Source organism: Falco naumanni, chromosome 6, assembly GCF_017639655.2.
Source record: "Falco naumanni isolate bFalNau1 chromosome 6, bFalNau1.pat, whole genome shotgun sequence".
In the NCBI taxonomy this organism is placed as follows: Eukaryota; Metazoa; Chordata; class Aves; order Falconiformes; family Falconidae; genus Falco; species Falco naumanni.
In genome coordinates, this window is record NC_054059.1 from 24192107 (window position 1) to 24204163 (window position 12057).

Here is a 12057-nt window from a genome sequence, read left to right on the forward strand (position 1 = left end):
AAAACACTCATAGAGCAGGAGTGTATTCATACATTTCAGAGGGCAAATAAACAAGTATATTGCATTAAACCTATTAAAGGACTGGATCAGGAAATAAAAAGGGGTTTTTTTGCTGTTATTTTTTGTGTAGTGTGGTATTAACAAAAAGTCTAATAGAAAAAAGTACAGCCCTGTATTTAAACAACTGTGACTCTAGCTGCAATCAGTACTCTGGGGGAAGAGTTCCCCTCATCAGTTAGAATTATTTTTTCCAGTATGGAAATGTTTAGTATCAAATAAAGGAATATACTTTATGGTGACCTGTGCTGAATGAATATTAGCCTGTACCGTAAGACAGTTCCAAGGAATTATGGGCTGGGGTCCTGAAATAGCATACAGAAGACTTGGATATGGGACTTTGCCTAACACAAGTTTCTTTCTGATGTATGCTGACTGTTGCAGGTGATTTGCTGTTTTATGACAATACACCTGGGGAGCTGTGGAAGGAAAAGCGTTAAAGACTGATTTACAGGGGTAATATTAGCATGAAACTGCAAAATTTTGTTCATAGGTGTTCCTGTTATCCTGTTATGTTCTTCTACATGCTGTAAGGATTTCAGTGTAAAAGAGGATTTTTATTTTTTTTTTAATGTTCTAGGTGCCCAGGTTTTTTAAGCCTGAAATGGTGAACATGTGGATGATTACAAAGAAATTCTATGCTTCATCCAAAGTGAAGGGTAGTCTGTCATGCTAATCAGTCCATAGGTCTAGAACTTCTATCGTGTATTTCATCAGTGAACATGTAGATACCAAAAGTAGTTTCTGGTGCTTCTTATGTTTAGTCCTATATTAACTCTGGATTTCTGTGAAATGCCTGTTAGGCTAGGAAGACTTAATGCGAAAGGATGATTGTGGAAAAGTTTGTTGTAAGAAAAGGAAGCAGTACCAAACTGTCAACGATTTCTAAATCAGAGAATGCAGCATATGACCTGCTGGGTTTGATAACTTTAAAAGCTTCAGGTTTAGCTTTTGCACTCAGTGGCACAAGACATTCTTCATCAAATGTTGCACATCACTCAACTGAAATTGCTTTCATCATCATTTCATACTGTTGCCAGTAGATGATGGCACAAGTTTTCTGACAGATGTCTCTCTCCTCAGAGACACTTCTAGTCAGATAAAATCCTTTTGAGAGAACTCTGCAGGTATGTTATGAATAAAAGCAAAAACCAACAAAGAAAACTGGAACACTAACGGCTACATGAAAACCTGCATTTAGTCTTTTTAGCTCAATCTGCGAGTTTGTATAAACACAACGACTTATCTATCATCTAGAAAGATTTTGAAATATCTTTGAAGAATATGAGCCTGTGGGGTTAGACTGCTCCAATTTGCTTGAAAAGGCCTGCATTTGGGATAGAAATGTTTGCATTTCTGTAGATTCTGATTTCACTTAAACATACACGTTTCTGGTCACACTCAGTCAGATAATGTGTATGTGTATTTCAACTGGAAGTGGTACTTGGTGACTATAGTAAATGTTGCTGACATACCAGGTATGTCAGTAATGATTTCAAGTTTCAATCTGAGAACTCTATGTTTGTTTTCTTGTAATTCGGCCATTCCTGTCTTGAGTAATTTTTTGATACCTGAGACAATTCTTTCTTTTTACAAGTGATGTGTAACAGTAGATGAGCAATAAAACATACTACTTATTGTAAAATTACGAGTTATGTGGCTTTGAACTCTTTTCAATTATAGCACATTTATAACAGTTGAGAGTGACCTGGATTTCCAGAAAATATAGTCCCTGTAATGCTCTGATATTCTTGGAATTTTTTGAAGGATTGCAAAACAACTTTCTCAGGGGTGAGTCTTCATGTTTCAGGTAATAGTTAGCCTTAAGGGAATTAATTTAAACTTCCATTGCTTCAGGGAACAACTGATTTGACTCAAAATGTATTTTCCAATGCACAATATGTATCAGCATCTTTCATAGCCTAGATATTTGTGTAAGCATTGTTTTGAAGTGAATCACGGACTAAAGTGTGAAATCAAGTAGAAAAAATAATTTACAAAATTAAAAAAAACTTTTAAATAATTTCATTTTTTGTCTATAATTCTTGGTAATTATATCATTCAGGAGCAGCATAATTTACTTAAATTAATACTGGTCCTTTGTCATTTAAAACATCTTTTACTGTATTTGTAGGCAGAAATAAAAGTGCTGAGTGAAGTAGGACAAATTGCAGTTTAGTTTAAATCTGTGAAAATTCCCATAAGCTGCATTGACTGTCATTTTCCTGTCATATTGGTATAAATTGTTCAGATACAAAGGCTTGTTTTGGAGTAGCCAATTAAGCATTAAGGAGAGAGTATTATTGCTCATTGCATACTGCAAAGCTAAGGAAGATAAGAATCAAAAGTGTTTATTGGAAACCACTTATAATTGACCAGTGGAAAAGAGACAAGTGTCAAGAAATCATTATTTTTTGAAGTAACTTAATTCTGCTTCATGCTTTTCCAATACTGTTTGTAATGCGATTTTGGTTTTATAAACTTTTTTTAAAGCCACTTCACTTCTACCGTTATTTTAAAGACTACTTGTACTGTGAGGTCCCTGTTTTTCATACATCTCCTTTGCCTACTCATAGACATAAAACCACGGTATCAGATATTTAAGTTATACTCAAATGGGTTGAGCTGAAACTGCCAAGTTTCCAAAAATAATTCCAAACATGCTTTAGTCTAGGAGGCATTTTAAGTGTTAAGTACTATTGTTCCTTTTTAATTCTGAGGGTTTAAGAATTTTTTAAAACTTCTAGTGTTGTAGATTTCATTGGGTTTTTTACTATTATATGTTATGATCTAATTCTCTTCAAATATTTTACTATGACTTCTCGGTTGTTTACCTGCTTCGTTACAGGCTTGTACATAATCTTCTACCCAGGTACTTGTTAAGTCCAAGACTTGCTCTTCATGTGAATTTCAAGTGTTTTATCTGTGAAATGCATGTACTTCAAGATCAGACGTTCACCAGGACGTTCACATCCTTTTATTTCAGAATTTTTGCTTCAGACTTTGAGTAACGTGTTTAATCTTAATTTTTCATCTATAGATGTGAGTTAGGATTTGTTTCATCTAACTTCAGATGCTTAAATGTAAGGTTATTATCTAGAGTCTCCTTATTTACAGATATACACCTGTGGGTGCTGATTCCTTTTTATCCTAAGATCTTTACTGATTTTTAGAAAATATATTAACAATTGCTTTAGAGCTGAATCTTTTAAATGGCCAGCATTACATGATGTGACTTCTGCTCTAAGGGCCATATGGATGAATTCATTCATCAAAGACATGCTACTTTTGAATTTTAATTGCTGTTACAGTTCTGATCTACAGTAAGACAGAACCTGATTCAAACGGTTAAACCCCTGTATAAATCTCTGAGCCGTGTGAATATCAGGTATGTTTGAAGGTTTAGAACAAGCCATGGTAAACACAAGGCACCAGAATTTACAAAGGGTGCACATCAGCTATGAATTGTGCATTGAGTTGCCTGCCTATAGGTATATAGGATTTAACTAAAATGGATGTTGACAATAAAAATGAGGCGACAAAGATAATTTTGTTTTCTTAATATATAATTCAGATTTTTCTCTGCAGACTCTGGACTGTAGTTAGCTGACTGAGATGTAGAAGCTCCTATTTATATTTTTAACATTCTCTCTGTTCTGCTCTTAAGAAATACATGTGAAAAAGAGAAGCATAATAAACCCTGGCTTGATGAATGCACTTAGAGATATGCAAAATCCACAAATTAAAGCCAGCACGAAAAACAAGTATTTCCCTTGATGACCTTTTCTCCTTCATAGATGTGAACACACAAGTCAGTGCATACACAAACAGCTGCAGTAAATGTATTTAATTAACTATTTAAAAACAAACAAACAAGCAAACAAACCCCTCACTTTTCAAATTCTCCTTTAATATTAATACTGTAGTAAGGCAACAGTGCAACAGTGAATGTTACTCCAAAGCTACTGGATTTGTCTTTTTGGCATTGGTGGACTTGTGTAAAAGCTTCAGCACCACAGAGCAGTGCATTATTTAGTGACCTTCTGTACTGTTAATACCTTCTTGTGAGCACTGAGGTTGATTTTTTTTTTCTTAGTATGTGTGTGGCTCAATACTACAACCTCTTCAGACACTACCTAGGAATACAAAGTAGCTCCAGGAGAGTATGATACAGTTTGCATGTCTTTTAATGTATTACTACTTAGTAATTTTAAACCAAAACATTAATATTAGATTTTTTTTACTTTTCAAAATATCATTTTAAATAAAACCCAAATTTCATGCTCTGCAGCAGTTTCTAGTCTACTGTTTTGTTTTGTTCCATACAGGTTTTGGATTTATCTTCATAATATTTGGCTAAGATCTTCCAAAAATATGTTAGGCAGTATGTCTCTCATGCTGTCTCCTCTCATCTCTTGATAAATATAAATGTTTGTGTGCAAACATTTTTTGTTTAATGAAGAGGGAACACAGTTGTTATGCTGCATTTGAAAGTTTTCTTCAAAATGTTTATTAAGAAGTAAATTTTTTTCCGTGTTACTCCAAAATTGAAGAATTAAAATGGTTCACATTTTTGATGTTTCTGAGGACTGCATTCTGAATAAGTTAATGAGTTCTCAGTATTAATTTTATTAATTTTATTTGGTTTATGTTTCTTCCTATTATATATTTCAGTACAGTATTGTGACTGTATTATCAATTAGTCGTTTTTGAAAATATCTATTGGATTTTACAAAATACTGATGTTGCTACACTTATTATAAGCTAAAGTCAGCGTTTCTCATATATTTACCACACAATGAAAAGTAAAATAGTATCATAAGATGAGCAGCATTCAGTGACAGGATCTATTTTTTGCCAGCTCTACTTTCCTTCTCCCCTGATACTAACTTTATGATATTTTTTCTTTGGAAGGGAATGAATTGGATGTCCTTTTTTTTCCTACCATATTACCTTTCTGGCATTGCTGCACTCAGGCTGGATTCACTGAACTGAGACTATGTGGATAGCATTGCTACACTTCTTCCTTTGTTTTTTTTATTTGTTTGTTTTTTAAAACTGTCTCAAACCTGTGGCGGTGGTTCAGCCCTGGCCAGCAGCCAAATGCCCACCCAGCTGCTCTCTCACTCCCCCTCCTCCACAGGAGAGGGAGACAAAATAGGATGAAAAAGCTCATGGGTCAAGAAGGACAGGGTGATCGCTTACCAGTTTCCATCATGGGCAAGATACGCTTGACTTGGGGAAAATTAATTAATTTTATTGCCAGTTAAAATAGATTTGGGTAGTGAGAAACAGAGACAAAAATCTGAACCGACAGCTTCCCCCCACCCCTTTCCCCAGGCTCAGCTTTGCTCTTTTATTCCCAGCCCCTCTACCTCCCCTTCCCCCCCTGGGCCGTGCCCTGCGGGGGTGGGCTGGAGCCGGCGGGAACTGGTGGGAACCGGCTGTGCCCGGCCCGGGGCAGCCCCGGCCGCTCCTCACAGGGGCCCTGCAGCCCCCGCCAGTGCCTCGGCACCTGCGCCCAGACATATACAGGTAACGTGTGTCACTCTCCTAATTTCAAATCAGGGCATTTGTTACCCCTTTGGATGCTGCACCCGTCGCTGTGCTGCCTGCAGGATATTTACTTGTTGGATTTTTTTCAGGCATATGTACTTGGCCTGAGCGTGGATATTTTTTCAAGGATTGCAAAGTGAAGCACATCTGCTGTTTCAACTGCTTACAAGTAATTTCATAACTTTTTTTTCTTTAAAATAAAAAAAGAGAACAAAGTAATTCTTTTTAACTTCATACATAAACTCATGGAAAATATTTCTGATTTAGCTTTGTTAATCATAGAATCATGGAATCATTTAGGTTTAAAAAGACCTTTGAGATCATCAGGTCCAACCATTAACCCAGCACTGCCAAGTCTGTCACTAAACCATGCCCCTAAGCACTGCATCTATGTGTTTTTTAATCACCTCCAAGGATGGTGATTCCACCACCTCCCTGGGCAGCCTATTCCAATGCGTCACCACCCTTTCTGTGAAGAAATTTTTCCTCATATCCAATCTAAACCTCCCCTGGCGTAACTTGAGGCCATTTCCTCTTGTCCTGCCTCTGGTTACTGGGAAGAAGAGATCGACCCCCACCTGCCTACAGCCTCCTGCCGGGTAGTTGTAGAGAGTGACAAGATCCCCCCTGAGCCTCCTCTTCTCCAGGCTAAACACCCCAGGTCCCTCAGCCGCTCCTTGTAAGACTTGTTCTCTGGTCCCTTCACCAACCCCGTTGCCCGTCTCTGGACATATTAAGACATTACTTTCAAGGAAAGGTTTACATGAGTTGACATAGGTTTCATTGGTATCTGAGCTTTTTGTGTGAAGTAGCTGGTCTAAATCCACAAAACAAAGATTCTGTTTAAATATTCAAATTCTATTCTGGTTTAATTTAAACGACTGAGCTTTACTTCGGTTAAAAATAATCTAGAACTCATGATTAAAGATAATTTAGAAATTCAGACTCTTCAAATCAGGCACTAAATTTAAATTATTGAGCTCTTGCTTCTCGCCTGCAGAGCTGGATTTCCTAACTTAGTGAGTGCAAAATGTTACTCTTCCCTCCCAGGGACTGATCTGTGGTCACTAGTGCTACTGCAGGTTGTTAGCAATGGAAGTCAGATGAACTGAGAGATGGATGAGGAGGCTGGAGGCAGACACTGTAAGTTTTTATTAGACATATGGATTTTACAGGTACAGCAAACAGTAAGCTTTGAGCAACAGTGCTTTATATGGGTGGTTAATGTCTGCTCACTTAATTAACCAAATTAGAACATGTTCCCATTCAGACATATTTTTTTTTTCGGTGTTAAGTGTTGGGGGATTTATGGTCAGTTCTCTTGATCACTCTTTTCCAGAATAATTTTATAGCCTAAAATTTTTAGCCTGTCTGCTTACTTGATTTCTTCACCTGTTCTGGGTTTACATGTCTGTGAGGCATAAGCTTGATGTTTTCATGTAGGCAAATACATCAGTCACTGTTGTAAGCATTATTTCAGGTGCATGAGAGGAAGCGTTGTAATTTTTGAGGTAATCCTGCATCCCATGATGTTGGCTAATGTGTCACTGTGCTAAAATAGTAGCCTGAAGTAGCACAGCCACCAGCTTCCTCCAAGTACAACATTAAACCAGTAAATCCATCTATAGGAGCTAGTTGTTGCAGTTAGTTGTTTCTGCTTGATGTATCCATGCTCTGGTTGTGCTCGGACTGGAGGCCACAAGCCTTAGCATCCATTTCTGAGAAACGGGATGAGGGCTGCAAACCCTGCATGCAGGGCCACAGACAAACCAAATGCAATACCTGTTTCCTGAGTGTTATGGATATGAAACTGGGGAATACCTCTGCCTTGTAACAGGAACTGAGTTCCTTCACAGATGTTATTTGAAGTTTTATGTTTGAAAAAGCTCCTTACTCAGTAGTGTGCTATGCCTTTAGGTAAATTCTGATGTTTTAATACATGTGTCTACACATATATGTGTGTGTATGTGTTACCTTCTGGTTAGCAAAAACTTACAGATAATGAAGACGGTCCCAAAAATCAAGACTATATTTGAAACAGAGAAGTGTGCTTAATGTATTACCTAAATGAATCAAACCAAATACTTAAGATCCAGATATGTATGATGTATTAATATATCTTTACATGTCTGTTTATGTAAATACACACACAGTTAATGTATTGTATCTACATAAACACATATTTCCGTACTACCCTATGGCACTTTTATAAAATCAGTTTGTTTGTAGTTGTGTTCAGCTGCTATATGAAATCAGGTTGCCCACCAAATTATTTATTCAGGTCTTGCCTACTCTTATCCATTGTTGGTGTGGCTTGACCTTCAAGATATTCTTCATTCCCGGTCAGCAATGTTCATACTGAGTTTATTATAGATCAACAGAGATGTTGATTTCATTGTAAATAATGTGCTTTCCATGACTGGTGGTTCTTTGGTTTAAAGTAGCTGTTATTTGTCACACTGACAGGTACACCTACTGCGAAATGCTGGCGATGAAGTTACCATCACTGTTCAGTACCTCAGGGAAGCTCCATCGTTTTTAAAGCTCCCATTAGGTAAGAGGAAATTAATGGACAGAAGTAATTTGTTTTCCACTTTGCAGTATTCTCATAATAAGATGACAGTGACAGAAATAGGAATACAATCCTTGAGTGTTTTACAGGAAGAAATAGAAAATTGTGTGTGTGCTTTGTTCCTTAACATATAAGAATCTAATGCATACTGCATGACTGCTTCTGTGTAATTTATTCAAAATAAAACTGAAAAGCTCATTAAAATACAGACAATCATGGGTGATATCTGGAAGGTTTTCTACAGAATCTGCCTGAATACAATAAATAGAATTTGAAAACTTTTGAATCATATATTCACACAGAAAGGTATGTTCAGGACACTTACCTAACAAATGGATAACATTAATTGTGCAGATTTTATAAATTGCTTTGATATTTTGATCATTTTTGTCAGAAAGCAGAATTATGATGTGACAACTTAGTAGTTTTAACAGTAGCAATAGTAAATTGTTTATGAACAATGCAGATGAGTGAAGTTTTGGTTCTTCTGGTTAGCAAATACAAATATTCAAGTACTTAGTTGTAATCGATTGTTGCAAGTAGAACAGTGTACGTAATACATCAACTACCTTAATCAGACCAAATAACTTCACACCAGTATTTTTTAGATATTATTATCTTTCCAAATTAAAAAAAAGATTTAAAATCTGTCTCGTTCCAGGGTTTTATAGAAGTTGTGCTCAACTTTGTACTTGTTTTCACTTGATTTCAACAGAATCATAGGTCTCAGAGGTCTAGCTCTTGTCATTAGAAGAATGTCTGTCATTTCATCTAGATTCTTACACCTATTAAAAGCAAAACTGACAGACCTCTACTAAGCTGGATTATACATTTCATGCTAAAACCTTTATTTCAAGTCTTACTGCCTATTGTTTCCATTTCAAAGTGGAATTTAAATTTGAAGAAATCTTATGTTTACATTTGGAGATCTTTGTCTGGTTAGTGTTCCTTAAAATGAAACTTCAGGTTTTGTCTTCCTGCGAGGTCATCAGACAACTGTAGAATAATGTCTATAATGCTTTGGATAACTGTGTCCAAGCTTAAATGTGATTTTGGCAAATTAGCAGGGACTCAGTAGTAGTTTCTGCGTTGTTGTCTATACTCATTTGTAGTTACGGCAGTCCTACTAGTAATTTTATCTTGTTGATTGACATCACATACACACTTGGACTGTTTTGCTTGTGGTTGTTTAACCCTAGCTGAGAGCCAAACTCCCATCCAGCCACTCTCTTTACTCCCCCTCCTCAAACAGAACATGGGGAGAAAATAGAGTGAAAAGTAACCTGGGTCAAGATAGAGACAGGGACATCACTTATTAATTACTCTCATGGACAAAATAAATAGACTTGACTTGGGGAAGCTTAAATGTATTGCCTATTAAAATAGATTCAGGCAGTGAGAAACAAAGAAAAATATATTGAAACAACACTTTCCCCCCACCCCTTTTCCCTGGTTCGACTTCATTCCTGACTCCTCTGCCTCCCCTGCAAGTGGTGCAGGGGACTGGAGAATGAGGGGTTGGGGTCAGTACACAGCGGTCCCCTCTGCCACTCCTCCCTTCTCACACTTTTACCCTGAATCGGTGTGGGTTCTTCCCACCAGCTGCAGTCCTTTACAAACTGCTCTAGCATGAGTCCTGTCCATGGGCAGAAGTTCTTCAGGAAAAATCTGCTCCAGCATGTCCCCCCCCACAGGCTGCATCTTCCTTCAGGGCTCATCCATCTGCTCCAGCATGGGGTCCTCCCTGGACTGCAGTGTGGGTGTCTGCTGTGACATGGTCTTCCATGGGCTGCAGGGGAATCTCTGCCCTGGTGCCAGAGGCACCTCCTTCCTCTTCTTCACTGACCTTGAGGTTTGTGTGGCTTTTGATATATATTTTTTTCCCCTCACAGTTTTCTCCTCACTCTTCTCTCTGCTGTTCTGCATTTTGCCCTGTTTTGAATAGTTTCCCAGCTTGGCTGAGGGGCTTCACTGTGCTCTGCAGCAGGTCCATTGGAGCTAGATGGAGCCAGCTGTTTCTGGTATGGGCAGCCCCTGACTATTTCCTGCCTTGGAAGTCATCCTGTGCCCTAAAACCTTGCCACTTACACCCAGTTTATGCTCTGTGTGAGACAGCTGGCTGCCTTCACAAGTAGTTCACACAGGCCTAGGAATATTGGTGCCCACTTGCTACCCAATTAATGTCTGCTTCATTGGGTTGTCTGGCTCCATGGCTGGGATGATTCCTTATCCCATTGTCTGTGGTTTGCTCTAAGGTCACTGTCAGCTAGAGAGAGTATAGATTTGTGTTTCTGGAAACCAAAGGAAGGAATTTTGGATTTTGGAGCTGGGTCAGGAAGATACTAGTGGCTATGAGGGTTAGTTGTTAGCCTGTTACAGAATAATTATGGCATCAGCTCTTGGATATTGTCATTAAGGATTCTCTGGAGCTAAGTCCATTGCCCATTGCAGAGTCGAGCAGGGCTTGTAGAACCTTTTTAGATAAGATTCACTGCTTCTGGGAAGACTCTACAGGACATTTTACAAAAAACAGACTCTTCAGATTTTTTTTTTTTATAGTTATACCAGATTATCCAAATATTCTGATGGTACAAAGCTTACAGCATAATTAAAAATCACCAGGAGTGTTTCCTTTGATTTCGTTTTGTGGTTGTTCTGGAATAGCTTTTTGTCTGTTGGAGGTTGTCTATGACCTAATTAGCAAGTTAAATGCAAGAGATTTTATTTATATACAAGAGGTCTCCAGTATCATTCAGCTATGTTGATCATAAGACAAATTGTTGTAAAGGATAAAGTCTGCCTACTACTTCCTGTACATTAATCTGCTGTCCTGCATTTGGGGGATGTTGTTTATTATTTAGAAATTTAGTTTAAATCACCGACTTGAAATAAACAACCACCTGTTGATGGACCTCTGAGCTGACCAGAACTTTAGTAGTTTTCTAGATCTAGAAAGCATAAGGCTTTTAAAACAAAAAATAAAATCCAGGCTTTATTAAAATAAGTATTAGAATACCTAACTGTTTAAATGTAAAAATCTCAGTGATTCTGTCAAGAAGAATATAAAAAGGTTTATAAACAGCTCCTACCTGTACCACTTCAAGTGAGTTCATGCTTTAGGCTTAGGGTCACCTAGCCTGGTGATTTCCTGAGTTAGTGCTAGTTCTGCAGTATCCCCTATGATTCTTACAAAGTTTCTTTCCCTCACCTTGGAGTTCTGCCTGTCTTTTGCCTGCTGCCTTCAGGGGCATCTCAGTCTCTTTTATGAACTGCAGATTCCTGTATCCTTGCTATCTCTCTCTCTTTCTGTGTCTCTCTCTCTGTTTGGTTTTGTTTTTTGGTTTTTTTTTTGTTTTTTTTGTTTTGTTTTGTTTGTTTGTTTTTTCTCTGAGCATACTCAGCTGTTGCTCAGGTAAAGATCAGGCAAACATGTTCTCCTCTCCCACAGGATCCTTCTTGACCCCGCCTTCTCAAAAGAACAAAAACGCCACAGCTGAAAATGAAAATTAAACAGATGAAGTCTATCATAGTGTAGATTTGCATTTCTCATAAGCTGCTGTCTAACTACAATTTCGGTGGGATAAGAGGACATCTGGGCAATAATAATTGCTAGCAATCTCACAACATATCAAATACCTTTTTTCTGGCATCAGTACCCATCAGGATAGTGCACTGTGGTCATGGGGTAAGACTTACCTGTAGCAGATGCTTTATTTTACATAAACACTTTGTTTTGATAGTCTTTCTCAAACTAATGTTCCAGAGTTTGGACTGGTACCTAACACTTGATTTGGAGTCTGACCTTCTTGGGAAAGGGCTACAGTAGCTGACAGTACAGGATTACTTTGTGTTAGTTTATTTTGTATCATGTA

The 12057-nt window shown here is 37.7% G+C and overlaps 1 protein-coding gene across 1 annotated transcript in view; it reads left to right on the plus strand.

The window, feature by feature from the left end:
• The window catches only part of SNTG2 (syntrophin gamma 2), a 266527-nt gene that overhangs the window by 151764 nt on the left and 102706 nt on the right, over window positions 1-12057 (plus strand). Inside the window, exon 7 of the mRNA XM_040598523.1 lies at window positions 8080-8167. Within this exon, the coding sequence (XP_040454457.1) occupies window positions 8080-8167 (88 nt within the window). The remainder of the gene's footprint in view (window positions 1-8079; window positions 8168-12057) is intronic.